At 41.9% G+C, this 26,056-nt stretch overlaps 1 protein-coding gene across 1 annotated transcript in view; it reads left to right on the plus strand.

Moving 5' to 3' along the window:
• EPPK1 (epiplakin 1) overlaps nt 1–26,056 on the plus strand; it is a 43,393-nt gene extending 17,337 nt beyond the window's left edge. The window contains exon 2 of the mRNA XM_066578154.1: nt 3,563–26,056. Within this exon, the coding sequence (XP_066434251.1) occupies nt 3,630–25,415 (21,786 nt within the window). The 5' untranslated portion in view covers nt 3,563–3,629 and the 3' untranslated portion in view covers nt 25,416–26,056. The remainder of the gene's footprint in view (nt 1–3,562) is intronic.

Raw genomic sequence — 26,056 nt, forward strand, 5'->3', positions numbered from 1 at the left:
TCCTCGACCTCTCCGCAGCATTTGGCACTGTTGACCACAAACTCCTCCTCAGTATGCTTCGCTCCATCGGCCTAAAGGACATTGCTCTCTCCTGGTTCTCCTCCTACCTATCTGACTGCTCTTTCAGCGTCTCCTTTGCTGGCTCTACCTCTCCTCCTCTTCCCCTTGCTGTTGGGGTCCCCCAGGGCTCAGTCCTCCGCCCCCTCCTTTTCTCTATCTACGCAGCCGCTATTGGACAAACCATCAGGAGATTTGTCCTCCAATACACCTCTATGCTGATGACACCCAGCTATACACCTCTTCCCGTGACATCTCTGCACCTTTCCTCCAAAATATCAGCGACTGTCTCTAACACTGTGTCCTCTCTCTACCTAAAACTAAGCCTCTCTAAAACTGACCTGCTGGTGTTTCCACCCTCCACTAACGGAACTCATCCTGCCATCTCCATCTCAGTGTGTGGTGCCACCATAACTCCTAGACAACATGCCCGCTGCCTTGGGGTCATATTCGACTCCGATCTCTTATTTAGCCCCCTACATCCAATCTCTTGCCTGAACATGTCAGCTGCACCTCAAGAACATTGCAAGAATCCGCTCTTTTCTCACCATAGACACGCTAAAAACACTTACTGTTGCCCTCATCCACTCTCGGCTCGATTATTGCAACTCGCTGCTGATCGGCCTCCCCTGCACTTGACTCTACCCCTTCCAATCCATCCTGAATGTGGCAGCCAGGCTCATTTTCCTGTCCAGCCGCTACTCGGACGCCTCTGCCCTGTGCCGGTCACTGCACTGGCTGCCCGTTAAATACAGAATTCAATTTAAACTTGCTACCTTCATCCACAAAGCCCTCCACAGCGCAGCGCCCCCCTATATTGCCTCCCTCATCTCAATCCATCACCCAGCCCCGGCTCTCCGCTCTGCTAACGAAACTAGACTGCGCACCCTTCTAACTCAAACTTCTCATTCCTGCCTCCAAGACTTCTCCAGAGCAGCACCAGTCCTCTGGAATGCACTACCAAAGGATACCAGGGCAATCCAGGGCTCGAAAAACTTCAGGTGTGCACCTCTTCAGGGAGGCATACCGAATTCCCTAAACAAACTCCTTTGTACCCCCCTGATAACATGCACCCTGACCTACTGACTGCAATCCCTGCTAGCCATCATAAACCGCTCCTGCAGTCATACCGATTCTGCCATCGCACAGCTAAATGTGTGACCATTGTCTATGTGTATAGCATCCCTCACTCTCCACCTCACCATACCGTGCACATCTCCAGCCCCTTTACCTTCTGTATCACCCTATTACTTGTAGTATGTAAGCTCGTTGGAGCAGGACCCGCACCTCTATTGTTTCCTTCAACAGATTACTATGTAACCACGGTTCTGTAATTTTTGTACTTTTGTCTTTCTGTATTCCCCCTGTCTCTGGAAGCGCTGCGGAATATGTTGGCGCTATACAAATAAAGATTATTATTATTATTTTACTACAGCTAGGGAAAATTTTCAGGGAAGGGCTCATATTTAAAACCCTTTCCCGAAAATCACTGCAGGGGTTGCCGGCAGGCCATCGCTTTTAATGGGGCCACCGGCAGCAGCAGCGGTCTTATTGAGAGCAAGGTTCGTAACCCAAGTTTTTGCTCTTAAATCAGAGCAAACATTCGTGAGAGAGCCTACTCTCAAGTCACAAAGCTTGTAAGCTGAGGCACTCTTAACCCAAGGTATCACCGTATTTATATATCCACCCCCCCAAAAAAAAAAAATATATATATATATATAATATTTTTTTTTTCCTGCCCTTCTTTTGGCTAGACCAGTATTAAAGGAGATGTCCCGCGCCGAAACGGGTTGTTTTTTTTTTTAAACCCCCCCCCCCCGTTCGGCGCGAGACAACCCCGATGCAGGGGTTAAAAAAACCACCCGCACAGCGCTTACCTGAATCCCGGCGGTCCGGCGTCTTCATACTCACCTGCTGAAGATGGCCGCCGGGATCCTCTGTCTTCATGGACCGCAGGGCTTCTGTGCGGTCCATTGCCGATTCCAGCCTCCTGATTGGCTGGAATCGGCACGTGACGGGGCGGAGCTACACGGAGCTACACGGAGCCCCATTCAGAAAAGAAGAAGACCCGGACTGCGCAAGCGCGGCTAATTTGGCCATCGGAGGGCGAAAATTAGTCGGCACCATGGAGACGAGGACGCCAGCAACGGAGCAGGTAAGTATAAAACTTTTTATAACTTCTGTATGGCTCATAATTAATGCACAATGTACATTACAAAGTGCATTATTATGGCCATGCAGAAGTGTATAGACCCACTTGCTGCCTCGGGACAACCCCTTTAAGGTGAACGTCAACGCACCCTAAAATTTCGGCCTGCCAACCACCAGAGAGCGCCCTTGATCATGCCGCTCTCAGTCCCCCCAAATCTTAGCTTGTCTTAGGTGCAATGTTTACTAATGTCATTAATATGATAAATATACATAATCTGGGCTAATGCGGTTTACAGTCTGTAACCTGCTTATCATTGCTAAACAACAGTGACCTCTACTGGTGACAATTTATACTGCAGCGCTATCTTTGATTTTTATTTCCTCTTACTTATGGGCTTTCCCCACCTTTTTTCAAATCCCGCAATGTCACAAGTCAGTCAATGGATGTAACCCGTATATACAGCTGTGTATAGTATCTAGGGGTGTACTTTGCACTTATGGGGACCCATAGCAATACTCACAATTGACCCCTCCCCCATTTCTCTCCTAGAGAAAAAAATAGGAGACAGCATATCTAATAAAACCATTTTTATAGTTGGCGGGCTTAGATACTGTGGCTCAGCTCTCATTTATCTCTACAAATAGCACGCATTCCGCACAGTGATAGTGATTACAGTGCCGCTATCTCCAGTGATCGCAAGTGGTCTTCTGTGATTGAACTTGGCCAGTTTTGTTTTTCTTCTCTATCTGGGCCCAGACCACCACGGCAACTTCTTCTAGCCATGACTTGCTTCCCAAGCTTTTTTCCATCTGGCCGCTATCCCCACTGCCCTTCTAAGTAACCACCCAGAAAGAAATAGTGCCCCCTCTGTAGCTACACAATGAATAATGCCCCCTGTGTGTGTGCCACTCTAGACTAGCAGTAGCACTCTCTACAGTACCACAAAATGCTGCATGGCTCCATGCAGTACATAACTGGACTCCTCCACCTTTCTCCTCTCTATACTGATGCACTACTCATAGCATCCCATCCTTTCTCACAGTAGCATATCTCCAGGCATTGTACCATGTAAGGTCATATTTGGAGAACATATGAGTTTTAGTTACTTCGGAGTATAACCAGTTCACTATGTTCTTGTCTGTAGTTATACGTGGTATGTGGGATTTTTCATTTTTCAAGCATCATAATAAATGGAAGGAGGTGTTCTATGTTTTATGGCAATGCTATACACGATCAAGATGTTAAAGCATATACAAGCAGCCATAGTATAGATTGTATATGTAGCATTCAAGAATATTATGGCAAATACTCCAGTTTTGATCTCAGATTCATGATTCCTTTTTTTTTTTGCAGAGACCATCGCTGCTTACCAAAGAGGAAACATTCAGTATTAATCCAAGGAACAACAAAACCCACAAGAATGGAGCGAAAGATCACTCACACAGTGAAGCAAACTGTAGTATCCCACACTGTGAAACACACGTACAGTGAAGTGGAGTCCTATAGGGTGGAGTCTCATCATTCTTCCCAGGCCATGAGCTTCCATGAGTCCAGGAATGGTGTTGAATCTGCTGAGCACCATGGTAATGGATTCCTGAGCCATCATGAGATTCTAAAAACCATTGAACCTACCAAAGTTTCTTCCAGCATTGGAGGTTTTATAGTACCTCACACAAAGGACAAAGTGACGATCTACCAGGCCTTAGTTGCAAACCATGTGTCTGAGGAGGTGGCGATGGCACTGCTGGAAGCGCAAGCTGCCACTGGTGGCATTATTCAGATGTCAAATAACCAGAAACTATCTGTAGAGGTAGCGGTACAAGAAGGAGTTGTCGGACCCGAGTATCAACAAAAGCTGATCATTGCAAGTAGTGCAGCGCTGGGCTATAACGACAAAGAAGAGACGTTGTCTCTCTATAAAGCATTCAAGAAAGGCTTGGTTAGTAAAAACGACACAGTGCGTTACTTGGACGCCCAAGTAGCTACTGGTGGGATCATTGACCATGTGAATGGCAACCGCATATCGATTTCCGAGGCTCTGAAGCTTAACTACATAGATGAACATCTGCTGAAAACCCTTACTGAAAGTTCTGATCTATCCAAATGCTACATTAACCCCAACACACAAGACCATTCCACATACCGAGAACTCCTGTCCAAATGCTCAACAGATGTGGATACCGGGTTGCTATTGTTTCCACTACATGAAACTCTGCAAGGACTGAGAAAGCCTGTAACGGCTGAGCAACTACTTAAGGCCAATATCATTAACCAAGTTCAGTATGATGAAGTCAGTCAAGGCAAGCTGACCATACAAAGCCTGGGAGGACTTCCAGAGGTGCATCAATATTTGCAAGGTCAAGCAAATATTGGAGAAGTCTACATAGAGAGCACCAAAGAAAAAATGAGTGTGTATCAAGCCATGAAGAAAAACTTCCTTCCACAAGACACTGCAGTTGCCCTTCTGGAAGCCCAGGCTGCCTCAGGCTTCATTATTGATCCAGTAAGGAACAGACGATTGACTGTCACTGAAGCCATTCAGGAGGAAGTAATAGGCCTTGAGCTTAAAGAGAAACTGTTGACTGCTGAACGAGCTGTGACTGGATTTAATGATCCTTACACCGGTAATAAGATTTCCCTTTTCCAAGCTTTGAAGAAAGAACTAATTGACAAAAAGTTGGGTGTTAATTTACTTGAAGTCCAAGTTGCGACTGGAGGCATAGTTGACCCAGTTCACAGCCTCCACATCCCATTAGAGGTTGCCTTTCAGCGTGGATTACTTGATAAAGAGATGGCAAAAATAATATTTGCCCCAACTAATGACTTTTCTGGGTTCCTGGATCCAAATACTAATGACTTAGTTACTTACCAGGAATTACAGAAGCATTGTACAATCAACCCTGACTCAAATACTTACATATTTCCCATCAAACTTACTTTCAATGGCTTAAGGGGAAAAGTTACAAGTGATGAACTGCTGGACTCCCTGATCATTGATAAGACCACTTATGAACATCTACAGCAGGGCAAGATCTCTGTTCAAGATGTGGCTGAATGGGAGAATGTAAGCCAATACCTACAGGGAACTGGATGTATAGCAGGAGTTGCGGTACTATCTACTAATGAAAGAAAAAACATTTATCAAGCAATGAAAGAACATCTTCTCATGCCAGGGACTTCCATAGCTCTGCTAGAAGCACAAGCTGCCACTGGGTATTTGGTTGACCCCATAAAGAATCTGAAATTCTCTGTGGAAGATGCTGTGAAAAATGGACTGATTGGGACAGAGGTTTATGAAAAACTTCTCTCTGCAGAAAAAGCAGCCATGGGCTATAAGGATCCTTCTTCTGGTGAAAACCTTTCCCTTTTTCAAGCCATAAAAAGGGGATTTGTGATGAAGAATCATGGTAGGCATCTTTTGGAAGCCCAACTTGCTACTGGTGGAATTATCGATCCCACAAAGAAGCATCGAGTTCCAGAGGAGGTTGCTTACAGGCGCGGCATCTTTGACAAAGAGATGAATAAGTCCCTTCTTGACCCCACAGATAACGTAAAAGGATTTTTTGATCCAAACACAAAGCAAAATATGACCTATGGACAGTTACTGGAGAGATGTCTGGTGGACTGTCATACGGGACTCTATCTGATTCCAGTATTTGACAATACCCACGATGTTCAGAAGACTCCTCATTCCTTTATAGATTACCAAATCAAAAAGACTTTAGATGGTGTAAAAATGACTGCAACATCTGGAAAATTCAAAGGGAGAGTGGTTACCATGTGGCAGCTTCTTTTTTCCGACTATTTCACCACTGAGTTCAGAGAATCTCTCTTTAAAGAGTATACATCGGGGAGTCTCTCGGTAGAAGAATTGTCTAGCAAAGTTGATGCTGCCATTCGAGATCTGGTGTCCACTACTAAAGTCACCTTCGAAGGGCTGAGAGAATCCGTTACTCCTGGGCAGCTGCTTGAGTCTGAAATTATTGACAAGGATTTATTCAAAAAGTTGCAACAAGGTGAAGCTTCTGCTAAGGATGTTGTGAATATCGACACAGTCAAGAAATACCTGCAAGGTACAGGAAGCATCGGAGGACTCATCTTAACTGACACTCAAGAAAAGATTAGCATTTACCAAGCAAAGAGAAAAGGCTTCCTAAGACCTGGGACCTCCTTAATCCTTCTTGAAGCTCAAGCAGCAACAGGTTTCATCATTGACCCTGTGAAAAACAAAAAATATTCTGTTGATGAAGCTCTGAAGGCGAATATCATTGGTCCAGAGTTTTACGAAAAGCTTCTTTCTGCAGAAAAATCAGTCACTGGTTATAAGGATCCTTACACTGAAAACATAATTTCTCTGTTTCAGGCTATGAGCAAGGACTTGATTGTCAAGGATCATGGCATTCGACTTCTAGAAGCCCAAATAGCAACCGGAGGAATCATAGATCCCATTAATAGCCATCGGATTCCAGTTGAAGTTGCCTACAAACGAGGATATTTTGACAAGAAGATGAATGTAATCCTCTCTGATCCCAGTGATGATACAAAAGGCTTTTTCGATCCGAACAGCAATGAAAACCTCACTTACCTGCAACTGAAAGACAGATGCATCACAGACCCTTCCACCAGCCTCTGTCTTCTTCCACTGTATAGCAGAAAGCGTCAGCTCTATATTAATGATTATATCAAAGATTCCTTCAGAAACCTGAATATATACGTGAGACATGGAAGATTTAAGGAGCAAACAGTCTCTGCCTGGGTTCTCATAAACTCTGAGTATTTCAGTGAGTGGAGAAGACGAGAGATTCTGGAACAGTTTAGGCTGAGAAAGCTGACTGTAGAACAAGTCACTATATTGATTGAAGAAGAAATAAAGAAATGGACAGAGATCTGTGTCCCCGCACTGAGAGGCCAGGTAAACTTTTACAACTTGTTGGAGTATGAGATCATTGACAAAGATCAATTCGAACAAGTTTTAGAGGGTAAATTAACAACCGATGATGTATTTAAAATGGAGAATGTTCAGAGGTGCTTGCAGGGGTCTGGGGTCCTTGGTGGAGTCCTAATCGAACCCTCAAACCAAAGAATCAGCTTCTATGAAGCAACAAAGAAGAATATCCTACAGCCTAGCACAGTATTACCTCTACTAGAAGCCCAGGCAGCCACTGGAAATATCATAGACCCAGTCAGCAACCAAAGACTGTCCGTTGATGAAGCTCTCAAAGCAGAAGTTATTAACCCAAATATTTACAATAGACTTCTTTCTGCACAAGAAGCTGTAACTGGTTACAGGGATCCATTCTCGGGAAAGAAAATCTCACTCTTCCAAGCCATGAAGAAAGGTCTTGTAGAAGAAAAGCATGCCAAACAGCTTTTAGAAGTACAGCTAGCCACTGGTGGAATCATCGACCCTATACACAGCTTCCATATACCAAGTTCAGTGGCCAAGAAACTTGGTTATATTAATGAGGAAATGTATGAAAGCCTATCTCACCCTACTGAAGACTCAAAGTCCTTTTATGACCCTCACACCAAAGAAAACGTTACTTACTCAGATCTCCTCAGCCGGTCACAGAAAGATGAATCCACTGGTGTGTACTTACTTCCATTGCACCAAGACTTTGCAGAAGTTCCAGCACAGAACATTTATACTGATGAGGAAGTACAACAGGCTTTCAGAATCACCAGAATTGAAGAAAGAAATACAACTATTTGGGAATTGATTCATTCTGGATACTTCACAGAAGAGCAAAGGTTTGAGATTCTGGAAAAATATAAGTCAAAGAAAGAGTCTATGGAGGAGCTGATTACAGAAATCTTGCAAATAGTCAAAAACAATGAAATCAAGAAGACAACTCATATATGTTTTCAAGGGCTGCGAGGAAAAGTGCCGGTGGTATGGCTTCTGGATTTGGGAATCATCACAAAGAAAACATTTGATGAACTTGTTCAAGGTATCAAGTCTGTTGAGGAAGTCTCAGAATTGGACTATGTAAAGAAATGTCTACAAGGTACAGGGAGCATCACAGGAGCATTTCTACCATCCACAAAGGAAAAGATGAGTATTTATCAAGCCATGAAAAAGAACCTCATCATGCCAGCCTATGGTGTCCTACTTCTAGAAGCTCAGGCTGCAACTGGATTTATCGTTGACCCGCTAAAGAATGAGAAGCTTACGGTGGACAGTGCTGTGAAGTCTGGTGTTGTGGGGCCCGAACTCCATGAAAAACTCTTGATTGCAGAAAGTGCAGTGACTGGATACACTGATCCATATACAGGAAACAAGATATCTCTCGGAGAAGCCATAAACAAAGAACTTATCCCACAAAAGGAAGGACTTCCACTTCTACAAGCTCAGCTAGCTACTGGAGGAATTGTAGATCCTCTTTATTGTCATTATGTACCATTGCAAGTCGCAGGCAAGATGGGCTTCATAGATGAAGAAATAATCAAACAAACAGACACCCTCAAAATCTACTTTGATCCAAACACAAAAGAAAAACTGAATTACCAGCAGCTGAAAGAAAGATGCTACACTGACCCCGAAACAGGTTCATTGCTTCTGCCTGTTTCAGAAAATGCTGCCTTTTATGCTGAAGAACATTTCATCGATGTGTTAAAATCTGTTATGGTTAGTGTCAACGCTGGAAGATTCAAAGGCCAAACCGTGTCTGTGTGGGAACTTCTGAATTCGGAATATGTGAGCATTGATAAACTGAAAGAACTTCTTCTTCTATACAAAAACAGCAGTTCTGAGGTTATACAGGAGATCATAAAAACAGTCACGTCCATTATAGAGGAAACTAATGCAAGCAGCACAAAAATCAAATTTAAAGGTCTTCGAAAACAGGTGTCTGCAAGCGACCTCTTCCAGTCAGATGTCATAGACAAGAGAACTCTAGACGAGCTTAATCTAGGGAAGAAAACCATAGTCGAAGTAACAGAGATGGACAATGTCAAACGCTATTTACAAGGTACAAATTGCATTGCAGGAATTCTCCTGCAGTCCACCAACACCAAGATGAATATCTACGAGGCAATGCTCAAACGCATCCTGAGACCTGGAACGGCTCTGGTCCTCTTAGAAGCTCAGGCAGCCACTGGGTTTATTGTGGATCCAGTTAAGAATAGGAAACTATCGGTGGATGAGGCTTTGGCTGAAGGTTTAATAGGAATAGATGTACATGCTAAGCTACTTTCTGCCGAACAAGCGGTAACTGGATACACTGATCCATATACAGAGGGAAAAATTTCCCTATTTCAAGCCATGCAGAAAAATCTAATAGTAGATTGTCATGGAATCCGTCTTCTTGAAGCTCAAATTGCCACTGGTGGTATTATCGATCCCGTGCACAGTCACAGAGTCCCTGTAGAGGTCGCTTATAAGCGTGGTTACTTCGATGAGGCGATGAATAAGATCCTTTCAGATCCCAGTGATGACACTAAAGGTTTCTTTGACCCCAACACTCATGAGAACCTGACGTATCTTCAACTTGTAGAACGATGCATCCAGGACCCGGAAACTGGATTGTATCTCCTACAGGTCGTAAAAAAAGGAGAAAACTACTTTTATATCACTGACCAAATGAAGTCTGATCTAATATCGAGACACATCAGACTTCAAGTTGGAAAATTTGCCAATCAAACTGTAACCATCTGGGAAATACTCTCCTCCCATTACTTCACAGAGCTAAAAAAGAGAAAATTGGTTAAACAGTACACGGAAGGTGTGCTTAGCATAGAACAGCTGATCTCCAGCCTCCTCACCATCATCGAAGAGTATGAAGCCAAAAGTAGTATCTTGAAATTTCAAGGAATCAGGGGTGAAGTAAGCGCTACAGAATTGTACAACACAGACATCATTGACAAAAAGACTATGGATGACCTGAAGGAAGGCAGACAAACTATTGAAACCATTTCGCAACAGGAAAATGTTAAGAGGTACCTAAAAGGAAGTGGCTGTATCACTGGTGTCCTAGTTTTACCCAACAATGAAACCATCAGCATTTTTGAAGCCATGAAAAAAGGTATTCTATCAAGAGATATTGGATTATCGCTTCTGGAGGCTCAGCTATCAGCAGGATTTCTAGTAGATCCCTCAAACAATCAAACCTTCTCTATCTCCAAGGCATTGTCTGCAGGCCTGATTAGTGAAGAGGAGCATCAACAACTGGAGATTGCTGAAAAAGCATTTAGTGGATTTACTGATTTGGAATCTAGCAGAAAAATCTCTCTCTTCCAAGCCATCAAGAAAGGAATTGTATCCAAAGACCAAGGAATCCCTCTCTTAGACTCTCAACTGGCTACTGGCGGTATTGTAGATCCGAATTATAATCACAGACTTCCTTTACATGTGGCCTACAGAAAGGGTTATTTGGATGAAGACTTTTACATTCTGATATCTGATTCTGTTAATGGAAGGAAAGGATTTGTGGATCCCAACACCCATGAAAGAATTACATACAAAGACTTGCTGGAGAGATGTGTCAAAGATCCAAAAACGGGAATGTACATGGTGCAAGTGGCTGAGAAACGTGATGATTACTTCTACATTGATGACCCAACGAAAAACATTCTCCAATCAACTGCTGTGAAGATGAATGAAGGCAAGTTCAAAGGTCAGGATATTTCCTTGTGGGATCTTTTGTGCTCATCCTACATTTCGGAAGAAAAACGAAAATACCTAATTAAGAAATATAAGTCAAACACATCAACTACAATTAAAGAGATAATTAGTATAATTCTTTCAATTATCGAAGACCAGGAGAAAAGCCAGAACGACATCTGGTTCCAGGGATTGAGAAAGCAGGTCACTGCAGTGGAACTGTTTGATGCAGGTATACTCAACAAAGAGACTCTTGATGGATTACAGCAGGAGACAAAGACAGTGGTTGAAGTAGCAAAAACAGACTTGGTCAGAAGATATCTTGAGGGGACCAGTTGCATTGCTGGTATACTTATCCCATCAAAACATGATCCCACCAAGAAGGAAAAGTTGAACATTTACGACGCCATGTTGAGACGCTTACTGAGACCCGGCACAGCTCTGATTTTGCTGGAAGCACAAGCAGCTACTGGGTTTGTAATTGATTGTGTACAAAACAGAAAACTTTCAGTTGATGAAGCTTTACTGGCAGGACTAATTGGCCATGAAATCTATGAAAAACTTTTATGTGCAGAAAAAGGAGTTACAGGCTACACAAATCCCTACACAGGTGACAAAATCTCCTTGTTTCAAGCGATGGAGAAAAACCTGATTGTTAAGGAACATGGCATTCGCTTACTGGAAGCCCAGATTGCTACTGGTGGCATTATTGACCCAGTGCATAGTCACCGTGTCCCTGTGGAAGTAGCATACAAACGAGGTTACTTTAATGAAGAAATGAACCAGATTCTTTCTGACCCTACTGATGACACAAAAGGTTTCTTTGATCCAAACACCCAACAGAATCTCACCTATCTCCAGCTCCTCCAGAGATGCACTCAGGACACAGACACTGGATTATATGTGTTGGAATTAAAATCTAGCAGGTTCTCCCTATCCCACATCCAAACTACATTACAAGCCAAAATAATTCAGGTCACTTCTGGAGAATTCCAAGGAAAGAGTGTTTCCATCTGGGACCTCCTTAATTCCAAACACATTTCGAAAGAGAAAAGAGAGGAGCTTCTGAGGAAGTATGAGTCTGGAACATTGACTATTGAAAACATTATGACTACGGTCATCAAAATCATGACAGAAGAGAAGATAAATGTGTCCCACGTCGATACAACAGACTTATCAGATCAAGATGCACAACTTCAGGAGCTCCTCCAAGCAGAAGTGGTGGAAGTATCTGTGGGCGACTTCACAGGACAGAGCAGATCTCTATGGGAGCTTCTGCATTCACGTTATTTTTCAGAAGATAAAAAGATAGAAATCCTACAGAGGCTGAAATATGGGACATTAACTATTCAGGAAACTATTACATATGTCATTAAGGTCATTACCGAGGCCGAGTCTATCAAGACTAATGCATACCATTCGGTAGAAGAATTGGTAGCAGCAGAATCTTCAGTACAGGAGGATGAAATTCGGCGAGCCCTTCAGAGTATAAATATGTATGTCAAGAAAGGGCAGTACACAGGACAAACAGTCTCTGTGTGGGATCTTCTTAACTCCAGCTACATCCCTGGGGAGACACAACAGGAGTTGTTAGAAGATTACAAGTTAACAGTCCAAGACATCATGAAGATGGTTATACACTCAATAAAAGAGAATGATCAAGCTTTAATGCTCCAATATAATTTGAAAGAGGAAGTTTACAACACCCTACAGACAGTCAAGATGGATGTCAATGAAGGCGAATTCAAGGGGCAAACACATACACTGTGGGATCTACTCAACAGCAAGTACTTTTCAATAGAGAAGAAACAGGAGTTTCTTGACCAGTTCAGTTCTGGGGTAGTAAGTGTCGACAAACTGATCAAAATGATCATTACCATTATTTCCGAGACAGAAGAGCGTAGCAAAAAGTTGAAATTTAAGGGCCTCAGACGACAAGTTACAGCAACTGAACTTCTTGTGTCAGAAATCATTGACCAGAACATTTTGACAGACCTGGCTCAAGGAAAAAAGACTGTGGAAGAGGTGACCCAAATAGACAGCGTGAAGAGGTACCTGGAAGGAACAAGCTGTATGGCAGGAGTGCTTGTACCATCTCTGAAAGATCCTTCAAAGAAAGACAAAATGACTATATATAATGCCATGTTGAGGAACATCCTTAGACCAGGGACAGCACTTATCCTTCTTGAAGCTCAAGCAGCCACCGGGTTTATCATTGACCCCATTAATAATAAGAAGCTCTCCGTGGATGAAGCTGTTGGTGTTGGTATATTTGGAACAGAACTTCACAAAAAGCTCTTGTCTGCAGAAAAAGCAGTAACTGGTTATACTGATCCATATACTGGTGACAAAATATCCCTCTTCCAAGCCATGCAGAAGGACCTCATTGTGAAAGATCATGGTATTCGTCTTCTTGAGGCCCAGATTGCCACAGGAGGCATCATCGACCCAGTACACAGTCATCGTGTTCCTGTGGAAGTTGCTTATAAGCGAGGTTACTTTGATGAAGAAATGAATCAGGTCCTTTCAGATCCCACAGATGACACTAAAGGATTCTTTGATCCAAATACCCATGAGAATCTCACCTACCTGCAGCTGCTCAGTCGATGCATTCAAGATCCAGATACAGGACTCTATATGCTGGAGATGAAAGTTAAAAAAGCTTTACCAACAGGCAAAACCTTGGAAGCTTCCTTGAAATCACAAAATATCCAAGTTAAAAGTGGCCGGTTCAAAGATCGGTCTATATCCATCTGGGTGCTCCTCCACTCTGAATATTTTACAGAAGAAAAGAGACAAATGCTCCTGAAACAATACAAATCAGGAACCATAACCATAGAGGAGCTCATTACAACAATTGTGAATACCATTGAGGAATGGGAACAGAAAACAACTGGCCAGGTCGTGAATGGATCCAGTGCAATGCAATTAAAGCAAGAAGTAAGCCACATAAAGTCTGAGTCATTGGAAAAAACCAATGTCAAGTTGCAGGAGCAAAAGGTCTCCGAGACTAAAGAGAAGATAATGACTTCTGAGGAGATTGATGGTGCTTTGTCTCTTTCCAATAAAGTAGTGAAAACCTTTACAGATGAAGACCTCCATAAAACATTAAATATCTTTACTATCCATGTGAAAAAAGAAGAATTTGAAAGCAGAAGGGTGTCTCTATGGGAAATCCTTCACTCCAAATACATCTCAGAAGAACAGAGAAATACCCAGCTGAATAAATACCAGATCGCTTTAGAAAAAGTGAAACAAACCATTATAAAATTAATTGAAGGTTCCGAAACAAAAAGTGATAAAGATATACAACAGGAATTAGAAGATGAGCTCACTTTGATCACTGCTGGAGAATTCAAAGGACAAAACCTTTCTTTATGGTTTCTTCTTCACTCTAAATACTTGACTGAGGAAAAGAGGGAAGAACTACTACAAAAGTATAGGTCAGGGGCATCCACCATAGAGGAACTTCTGAAAATCATCATAACCATCATTGAGGAGACAGAAAAAAGTCACAGTTTGAAGTTCAAAGGCTTCAGGAGACAGGTGACCGCCACCGAACTACTGCATTCTGAAATCATTGATCAAACTACTTTGAATGAACTGACCCAAGGCAATAAGACTGTTGAAGAAGTCACTCAAATGGACAATGTTAAGAGATATCTTGAAGGAACTAGCTGTATCGCTGGTGTGTTTGTGACCTCAAAGAAAGATCCTTCCCAAAGCCAAAAAATGACCATTTATGATGCCATGTTGAAGCAGATACTAAGGCCTGGAACGGCTTTAGTTCTTCTCGAAGCTCAAGCAGCTACTGGATATGTTATTGATCCTATTAATAACGAGAAGCTTTCTGTAGATGAAGCATTATCTGCAGGACTGATCGGGTATGAGATTTATGATAAACTGTTGTCAGCAGAAAGAGGCGTTACCGGCTACAAAGATCCATACACAGGTGGGAAAATCTCCCTATTCCAGGCTATGAAAAAAGACCTTATAGTGAAAGATCATGGAATCCGTCTTCTGGAAGCCCAGATTGCCACCGGAGGCATCATCGACCCAATACATAGTCACCGTGTCCCTGTGGAGGTTGCGTATAAACGAGGTTACTTTGATGAAGAGATGAATCAGATCCTTTCTGACCCTACAGACGATACAAAAGGATTCTTTGATCCAAACACTCACAAAAACCTTACCTACCTTCAGCTCCTACAGAGGTGTGTGAAGGACAAGGATACTGGCTTTAGCATGTTACAAGTTGGTGCAAACAAGTTTCCTTCTACTCAAACAGCCACAGAAACTATATTAAAGTCAAAAACTATTACAATCACACAAGGTCGTTTTAAAGGAAAGGACATTGCCGTCTGGGAAATTTTGAATTTTGAACACATTTCAGTAGAACAAAGAGAAGAATTGTTTAAAAAGTACAAATCTGGGACTTTGTCCATTGATGAACTTATCACTGTGCTCCTAAAAATCGTTGAAGAAGCAGAGGAAACCTCATCTACAGATACCAATATTCAGACATTACTCCAGTCACAAACTCTTGACATGTCTGTGGCTGACTTCAAAGGACAGAATGTATCTGTGTGGGAACTTCTGAATTCCCATTATGTCTCTGACGACAAAAGAAAAGAGATAATGGAGAAATTACAATCTGGTTCTCTCAGTGTACAAGAAGCCATTACAATGCTCATTACAATCATCACTGAAACTGAGGATCTGAATACACTGACGGTTCATCAAGATTTCACAGCAGAGCAGCCAGCAGAGTATTATCCTTCCCTACAGGAAGGTGGGATTCAGAAGGCTCTGCAAAGCATCAACATTGATGTCAAGAAAGGACAGTATGCCAGACAGCGGATGTCTGTATGGGACCTCATTCATTCTAGATACATACCGGAATCCAAAAGGCAAGAACTTCTAGGCAACTACATTGTCACTATAAAAAACATAATACAGATAGTTGCAAAGTCTATTGAAGAGGTCAAGCAAAAAATCCACGAATCAACCCTTACAGAATACAATCTGAAGGCAGAAACCTTTAATACTTTACAGATGATACAGACTGAAGTAACTCTGGGGAACCTTAAGGGGCAGAAACATTCATTGTGGGATCTGCTTAACACTAAATACTTCTCAGAAGAAAAGAAAATTGAGCTTCTTAAAAAAGCTGATTCTGGAGTAATTAGTATTGACGAACTTACTAAGATTATTACCACCCTTATAGAGGAGACAGAAGAGCGGAGCAAAAATTTAAAATTCAAGGGCCTCAGAAGACAAGTGACAGCGACTGAACTTCTCGTGTCAGAAATCATTGACCATGATACATTGTCAGAGCTGGCACAAGGACAAAAGACTGTGGAAGAGGTGACCCAAATGGACAGTGTAAAGAGGTACCTGGAAGGAACGAGCTGTATTGCAGGAGTGCTTGTACCATCTCTGAAAGATCCTTCAAAGAAAGACAAAATGAGTATATATAATGCCATGTTGAAGAATATCCTTAGACCAGGGACAGCACTTGTTTTGCTAGAAGCTCAGGCAGCCACCGGATTTGTCATTGACCCCATTAATAATAAGAAGCTCTCCGTGGATGAAGCTGTTGGTGTTGGTATAATTGGAACAGAACTTCACAAAAAGCTCTTGTCTGCAGAAAAAGCAGTAACTGGTTATACTGATCCATATACTGGAAAAAAAATATCCCTCTTCCAAGCCATGCAGAAGGACCTCATTGTGAAAGACCATGGTATCCGTCTTCTTGAGGCCCAGATTGCCACAGGAGGCATCATTGACCCAGTACACAGTCATCGTGTTCCTGTGGAAGTTGCTTATAAACGAGGTTACTTTGATGAAGAGATGAATCAGGTCCTTTCAGATCCCACAGATGACACCAAAGGATTCTTTGATCCAAATACCCATGAGAATCTCACCTACTTGCAGCTGCTCAGTCGATGCATTCAGGATCCAGATACAGGACTCTATATGCTGGAGATGAAAGTTAAAAAAGCTTTACCAACAGGCAAAACCTTGGAAGCTTCCTTGAAATCACAAAATATCCAAGTTAAAAGTGGCCGGTTCAAAGATCGGTCTATATCCATCTGGGTGCTCCTCCACTCTGAATATTTTACAGAAGAAAAGAGACAAATGCTCCTGAAACAATACAAATCAGGAACCATAACCATAGAGGAGCTCATTACAACAATTGTGAATACCATTGAGGAATGGGAACAGAAAACAACTGGCCAGGTCGTGAATGGATCCAGTGCAATGCAATTAAAGCAAGAAGTAAGCCACATAAAGTCTGAGTCATTGGAAAAAACCAATGTCAAGTTGCAGGAGCAAAAGGTCTCCGAGACTAAAGAGAAGATAATGACTTCTGAGGAGATTGATGGTGCTTTGTCTCTTTCCAATAAAGTAGTGAAAACCTTTACAGATGAAGACCTCCATAAAACATTAAATATCTTTACTATCCATGTGAAAAAAGAAGAATTTGAAAGCAGAAGGGTGTCTCTATGGGAAATCCTTCACTCCAAATACATCTCAGAAGAACAGAGAAATACCCAGCTGAATAAATACCAGATCGCTTTAGAAAAAGTGAAACAAACCATTATAAAATTAATTGAAGGTTCCGAAACAAAAAGTGATAAAGATATACAACAGGAATTAGAAGATGAGCTCACTTTGATCACTGCTGGAGAATTCAAAGGACAAAACCTTTCTTTATGGTTTCTTCTTCACTCTAAATACTTGACTGAGGAAAAGAGGGAAGAACTACTACAAAAGTATAGGTCAGGGGCATCCACCATAGAGGAACTTCTGAAAATCATCATAACCATCATTGAGGAGACAGAAAAAAGTCACAGTTTGAAGTTCAAAGGCTTCAGGAGACAGGTGACCGCCACCGAACTACTGCATTCTGAAATCATTGATCAAACTACTTTGAATGAACTGACCCAAGGCAATAAGACTGTTGAAGAAGTCACTCAAATGGACAATGTTAAGAGATATCTTGAAGGAACTAGCTGTATCGCTGGTGTGTTTGTGACCTCAAAGAAAGATCCTTCCCAAAGCCAAAAAATGACCATTTATGATGCCATGTTGAAGCAGATACTAAGGCCTGGAACGGCTTTAGTTCTTCTCGAAGCTCAAGCAGCTACTGGATATGTTATTGATCCTATTAATAACGAGAAGCTTTCTGTAGATGAAGCATTATCTGCAGGACTGATCGGGTATGAGATTTATGATAAACTGTTGTCAGCAGAAAGAGGCGTTACCGGCTACAAAGATCCATACACAGGTGGGAAAATCTCCCTATTCCAGGCTATGAAAAAAGACCTTATAGTGAAAGATCATGGAATCCGTCTTCTGGAAGCCCAGATTGCCACCGGAGGCATCATCGACCCAATACATAGTCACCGTGTCCCTGTGGAGGTTGCGTATAAACGAGGTTACTTTGATGAAGAGATGAATCAGATCCTTTCTGACCCTACAGACGATACAAAAGGATTCTTTGATCCAAACACTCACAAAAACCTTACCTACCTTCAGCTCCTACAGAGGTGTGTGAAGGACAAGGATACTGGCTTTAGCATGTTACAAGTTGGTGCAAACAAGTTTCCTTCTACTCAAACAGCCACAGAAACTATATTAAAGTCAAAAACTATTACAATCACACAAGGTCGTTTTAAAGGAAAGGACATTGCCGTCTGGGAAATTTTGAATTTTGAACACATTTCAGTAGAACAAAGAGAAGAATTGTTTAAAAAGTACAAATCTGGGACTTTGTCCATTGATGAACTTATCACTGTGCTCCTAAAAATCGTTGAAGAAGCAGAGGAAACCTCATCTACAGATACCAATATTCAGACATTACTCCAGTCACAAACTCTTGACATGTCTGTGGCTGACTTCAAAGGACAGAATGTATCTGTGTGGGAACTTCTGAATTCCCATTATGTCTCTGACGACAAAAGAAAAGAGATAATGGAGAAATTACAATCTGGTTCTCTCAGTGTACAAGAAGCCATTACAATGCTCATTACAATCATCACTGAAACTGAGGATCTGAATACACTGACGGTTCATCAAGATTTCACAGCAGAGCAGCCAGCAGAGTATTATCCTTCCCTACAGGAAGGTGGGATTCAGAAGGCTCTGCAAAGCATCAACATTGATGTCAAGAAAGGACAGTATGCCAGACAGCGGATGTCTGTATGGGACCTCATTCATTCTAGATACATACCGGAATCCAAAAGGCAAGAACTTCTAGGCAACTACATTGTCACTATAAAAAACATAATACAGATAGTTGCAAAGTCTATTGAAGAGGTCAAGCAAAAAATCCACGAATCAACCCTTACAGAATACAATCTGAAGGCAGAAACCTTTAATACTTTACAGATGATACAGACTGAAGTAACTCTGGGGAACCTTAAGGGGCAGAAACATTCATTGTGGGATCTGCTTAACACTAAATACTTCTCAGAAGAAAAGAAAATTGAGCTTCTTAAAAAAGCTGATTCTGGAGTAATTAGTATTGACGAACTTACTAAGATTATTACCACCCTTATAGAGGAGACAGAAGAGCGGAGCAAAAATTTAAAATTCAAGGGCCTCAGAAGACAAGTGACAGCGACTGAACTTCTCGTGTCAGAAATCATTGACCATGATACATTGTCAGAGCTGGCACAAGGACAAAAGACTGTGGAAGAGGTGACCCAAATGGACAGTGTAAAGAGGTACCTGGAAGGAACGAGCTGTATTGCAGGAGTGCTTGTACCATCTCTGAAAGATCCTTCAAAGAAAGACAAAATGAGTATATATAATGCCATGTTGAAGAATATCCTTAGACCAGGGACAGCACTTGTTTTGCTAGAAGCTCAGGCAGCCACCGGATTTGTCATTGACCCCATTAATAATAAGAAGCTCTCCGTGGATGAAGCTGTTGGTGTTGGTATAATTGGAACAGAACTTCACAAAAAGCTCTTGTCTGCAGAAAAAGCAGTAACTGGTTATACTGATCCATATACTGGAAAAAAAATATCCCTCTTCCAAGCCATGCAGAAGGACCTCATTGTGAAAGACCATGGTATCCGTCTTCTTGAGGCCCAGATTGCCACAGGAGGCATCATTGACCCAGTACACAGTCATCGTGTTCCTGTGGAAGTTGCTTATAAACGAGGTTACTTTGATGAAGAGATGAATCAGGTCCTTTCAGATCCCACAGATGACACCAAAGGATTCTTTGATCCAAATACCCATGAGAATCTCACCTACTTGCAGCTGCTCAGTCGATGCATTCAGGATCCAGATACAGGACTCTATATGCTGGAGATGAAAGTTAAAAAAGCTTTACCAACAGGCAAAACCTTGGAAGCTTCCTTGAAATCACAAAATATCCAAGTTAAAAGTGGCCGGTTCAAAGATCGGTCTATATCCATCTGGGTGCTCCTCCACTCTGAATATTTTACAGAAGAAAAGAGACAAATTCTCCTGAAACAATACAAATCAGGAACCATAACCATAGAGGAGCTCATTACAACTATTATGAAGACTGTTGAGGAATGGGAACAGAAAACCAGTCAGGTAATGAATGGATCCAGCACAATACAATTAGAGCAAAAAGAAAAGCTGGAAAGTCGACTAAAGTCCGAGTTTGTGGAGGTCATCAAAGGAAAATTTCAGAAGCAGAAGATCTCAATGTGGGAACTTCTGTACTCTGACTACATTACAGAAAATAAAAGGAAAGAGATCTTACAGAATTATTCTTCTGGGGTCTGGAACCTGGAGCAAATCATCAGAATTCTCACTGTGATTATCACAGAGACTGAAGAGAACTTCCTTTCTATTGAGAAGACAGAAACTGATGGAACCTTCTCCACTCCCCAGTTACATGAGAATATGTCCAGTACTAATGATGATCTTTGCAAAGCTCTAAACGCCATTACTATCAATTTCACAGCTGGCGAATTTCAAGAACAAAATCCATCTCTATGGAAAGTCCTCCATTCCAAGTATCTCTCGGAGGACAAGCGGAAAGAGCAACTGAGCAAACACCAGGTTACTGTAGAAAAAGTGAAGGAGACTATTTTACAATTAATAGAAGATTCGGAACTAGAAAGTGAGGAAGAAATACAAAAGGACATGGAACTGAAATTCACCGAAGTAAGTAGTGGAGAATTCAAAGGGCAACATGTCTCAGTATGGTTCCTTCTTCACTCCAAATATATTACAGAAGAAAAGAGGCAAGAACTCATTGAAAAATACAGGGCAGGGGCATTAACCATGGAGGAACTTTTGAAAACCATCATAACAATCATTGAGGAGACAGAAAAAAGTCACAGTTTAAAGTTTAAGGGCTTCAGAAGACAGGTGACCGCTACTGAACTGCTGAAATCTGAGATCATTGATCAGAATACCCTGAATGAGCTGACCCAAGGCAGTAAGACCGTCGAGGAGGTCACTCAAATGGACACTGTTAAGAGATATCTTGAAGGAACTAGCTGTATCGCTGGTGTGTTTGTGACCTCAAAGAAAGATCCTTCACAAAGAGAAAAAACTACCATTTATGATGCCATGTTGAAGCAAATACTAAGACCTGGAACAGCTTTGGTTCTTCTTGAAGCTCAAGCAGCTACTGGATATGTTATTGATCCTATTAAGAACAAGAAGCTTTCTGTAGATGAAGCTTTTTCTGCAAATCTGATCGGGTATGATATTTACGATAAACTGTTGTCAGCAGAAAGAGGAGTTACCGGCTACAAAGATCCATACACAGGGGGAAAAATTTCCTTATTCCAAGCCATGAAAAAAGACCTTATAGTGAAAGATCATGGAATCCGCCTTCTAGAAGCCCAGATTGCCACCGGAGGCATCATCGACCCAATACATAGTCACCGCGTCCCTGTGGAGGTTGCATATAAACGAGGTTACTTTGATGAAGAAATGAACCAGATCCTTTCTGACCCTACAGACGATACAAAAGGATTCTTTGATCCAAACACTCATGAGAACCTCACCTACCTGAAGCTCCTCCAAAGGTGTGTGAAAGACCAAGAAACTGGTCTGTACATGTTAGATGTGAAGGATGGCAAACAATCAATCCAGGTAGAACAAACTATCAAGTCTGTTCTAAAGTCTAGAACCATCCGTGTTGATGTTAGTGTATTCAAAGGAAAAGAAATTTCAGTTTGGGATCTTCTGTATTCTCAATACATCTCAGTAGGAAAGCGAGAAGAACTATTGAAGAGGTACCGTGCTGGAACTCTGACCATAGAGGAGCTGATAACCATCATGACTGCAATAATTGCTGAGACAGATAAAACTTCTGTGTCCTCAAGTGAAGGAAGCTCAGTGAAGCAGCAGCTACAGTCTGTTACAGTAGAAATCTTTAAAGGAAGTCTCCAAGAAGAATCTATATCTCTCTGGGACCTGTTACATTCTAAATACATAGCTGAAGACAAAAGAAAAGAATTGCTTGAGAAGTTCAAGTCAGGAACATTGACAATTGAAGAAATCATCAATATAATCTTATCTATGATCCACAAAACAGAGCACACGTCCTCAAAGACTGAAGTAATTGTAAAGGAGGAGGTCAACGTAACATCTGTGCCTGTAACTGCGGATCATTGGCCATCAAAGGATCAACTCCAAAATGCTCTAGAAGTCATTCCAAGTGACTTGTCAGAAAAAGCATCTCAACAAGAGAGGGTTTCAGTCTGGGACCTTCTAAACAGCGAGAACATGCCAAAGGATAAGAAGAATGAGCTTCTACAAACGTTTACATATTCTGTCAGAGAGGTTATAAGGACCTGTAGCAGCATCCTCAAAGAACATTCTAAGGAAGCATCTGATGTTATCACTATGAATGAAGAACAGAGAAAGACATTACAATCCACCATGACTCAGATCTCCAAAGGTCATTTTAGAGGACAGACTCTATCTGTCTGGGATCTTCTATATTCCAACTATATTACACCTGAGAAGAGGGAAGATATTCTGTTATTGTATAGTGCAGGGAAATTGACCACTGAGAACATTATTAAGATGGTCATAACTGTCATAGAGGAGACAGAGGAGCGGGCCAAGCATTTACAATTCAGAGGTCTCAGAAAACAAGTTTCTGCCATGGAGCTGCTGAGTTCTGAAATAATTGACCAGAGAACACTAAATGAACTGGCTCAGGGCAGCAAAACCCTTGAGGAGGTTACAAAGATGGACAATGTCAAGAGATATCTGGAAGGCACTAGCTGTATTGCTGGAGTATTTGTTCCATCCAAGAAGGATCCAGCAAAGAAGGAGAAAATGAGCATTTATCAAGCTATGTGGAAACAACTGTTACGGCCCGGAACTGCCCTTGTGTTGTTAGAGGCACAAGCAGCAACAGGTTTTATTATTGATCCAATCAACAATAAAAAGCTGTCAGTGGATGAGGCGGTATCTGCTGGAGTCGTTGGAAAGGAGCTTCATGCCAAACTTCTGTCTGCTGAGCGTGCCGTCACTGGCTACAATGATCCTTATACAACGGGAAAGATTTCTCTATTCCAAGCAATGAAGAAAAATCTGATTGTCAAAGACCATGGTATTCGTTTGCTGGAAGCGCAGATTGCTACCGGTGGCATCATCGATCCAGTGCACAGTCATCGTGTTCCAGTCGAGGTGGCATACAAACGTGGCTACTTTGATGAAGAAATGAATGAAATCCTCTCCGATCCATCCGATGACACAAAAGGATTCTTTGATCCTAATACTCATGCCAATTTAACCTATCTCCAGTTACTTCAGAGTTGTATCCAGGACCCAGATACTGGACTTTGCATGTTGGAAGTTAAAGACTCCAAGTCACCACTTTACCAGTTAGATCAAGCAAAGCAGAATATCTTGCAAAAACAAATGGTAGAGCTCAAGATTCAACAATACCAAGGCCAAAGGTTCTCTCTTTGGGAACTGCTCAGTTCTCACCACTTTGTAGAAATAGAAAAAGAAAGACGAGGGCTGCTGGCCAAATACAAAGCAGGAACTATAACTCTTGAAAACCTCACAACTAGCACTGTGTCCTTAATTCAGCAGATGGAAATGAAAAGAAGCACCGATGCTCTAGAGCGCGCCACCACCAGCTCATCTGTCCATGAAAGTGAAGTCGAGCAGGCAAAGAAGAGAGTTCAGATCCAGAACTTTCTCCAGTCTGTGGACATCAGTGTTAAAGGTCACAAAAGTTCCTTATGGGAATTGCTGAACTCTTCCTATATTTCTTCTGAGAAGAAGAATGAACTCCTTGCGGGGTATGAAAGTGGAGAACTTTCTCTTGAGAATCTTACAAAATGTATTACGGAGATCTTTATAACAGCAGAGAAAGCTGACCCAGAAGTGTCCATTCCTTGTACAGTCACAATATCACCTGAGAAGACAGACACCGAGTATCCAAAGGCAATCCAGAACTCACTACAGGTGTTTACTCTTGATAACTGTAATGAATTCACTGGACAAAATACTTCATTGTGGGATATGCTACAATCTAAAGCCATTACCCCAGGCAGACGCTGGGAACTGCTCCGAAGGTACTACACCACTGTCAAAAGCATAGTTACCACACTTACCGATCTGGTGCATAACAAAGTCCCCTCAGACCACTCTAATACCGCTACATCCCTCAAATCAATCAAAGTACCGGTCGTCATTGGTGAATTCATGCTCGAAGGCAAAACTCAATCTCTGTGGGACCTCCTTCACTCAAAATATGTCACAGAAGACAAAAGAAGGGAGCTTCTTGAGAAGTATGAATCCAAATCTATAAGCTGGGAAGAAATGTTCAAAATAATTACTACTCTCATAGAAGAAACAGAAGAGAAAGGCAGAAATATTAAGTTTAATGGTCTGCGGAAGCAAGTGTCTGCCTCCGAACTATTGAAATCGGAAATTATCGACCAAGACACACTTTTTGAATTAACTCGTGGAACCAAAACTTTACAAGAAGTGACCCAGATGAACACTGTGAAGAGATATCTAGAGGGAACCAACTGCATTGCTGGTGTTCTTGTTCAACCTAAGACTGACCCTACCAAGAAAGAGAAAATGAGCATCTATGATGCAATGTTAAAGCGTATTTTAAGACCAGGGACAGCACTGGTTTTACTCGAGGCTCAAGCAGCCACTGGATTCATTATCGACCCAATAAAAAACAGTAAACTCACCGTAGATGAAGCAGTTGCAGCTCGTGTATTTGGAAAAGAACTACACTCAAAACTCCTGTCTGCCGAGAGGGCTGTGACCGGCTACAATGACCCCACCACAAACCAGAAAATCTCCTTGTTCCAGGCAATGCAGAAAGACCTCATCGTCAAGGATCATGGTATCCGGCTTCTGGAAGCTCAGATTGCCACCGGTGGTATTATTGATCCAGTGCACAGTCACCGTGTCCCAGTGGAAGTGGCCTATAAGCGAGGTTACTTTGATGAAGAAATGAACCACATTCTTTCCGATCCTTCAGATGACACCAAAGGCTTCTTTGACCCGAACACGCATGAAAATCTCACCTACCTACAGCTGGTCCAGAGAGCTGTCCAAGACCCTGATACAGGACTGCTGATGTTGGAGGTGATTAAGAAATAAGTGTTCATGAGGCAATCTGAAGATTAGACTTTAACATTTCCAACCATAAAGTTTGTTGTGTCCATAAGAATCAGGGTCTTACTAACAAAAGAAAACAGTTCTACGTCGCTTGTGTTTATGCAACATCTAGAGCTTTCTTTGAGGGTGTTCAGGCTTTTTCAGCTCATTTGGCTGTGGTTTAAAGCGACGTCTCAGCAGGAATTACTGACTTGTGCTTGGTGGATTGCCTTTTATACTTCAGTGCCAGAATGTAACCATTTTGCTTCCTAAAGATATTCCTTCTTTTCATCAATACATCACCTGAAGTTGGATGTCTTTCATTAATTGTCCTAACGTATCTATCACACAACACAAAGTAATAAAGATGCATAAGCAGGCATGGCTGGCCCAAGATTTATCAGTTTTAGCACCTTATGGAAACCTTACATTTGAGCCGCCAATGTCAAACAATTGGCCCAGTTTCCCTTGTGTCTAATAGGCTGATTTCAAACCTAGAAATATGGTTTGCTTTTTGTTGGTGTTAAATAACGTTCTCATATTGCATGAGAGGCTAGACTTAAAGAATGTAAGTGTTCACTGTGCTTTACACTACTCGTCCTTGACATTTTTCTACTTGAATTATTAATAAACTCGTAACTTGA

This window comes from Eleutherodactylus coqui, chromosome 9 (assembly GCF_035609145.1).
Source record: "Eleutherodactylus coqui strain aEleCoq1 chromosome 9, aEleCoq1.hap1, whole genome shotgun sequence".
NCBI classification, from domain to species: domain Eukaryota; kingdom Metazoa; phylum Chordata; class Amphibia; order Anura; family Eleutherodactylidae; genus Eleutherodactylus; species Eleutherodactylus coqui.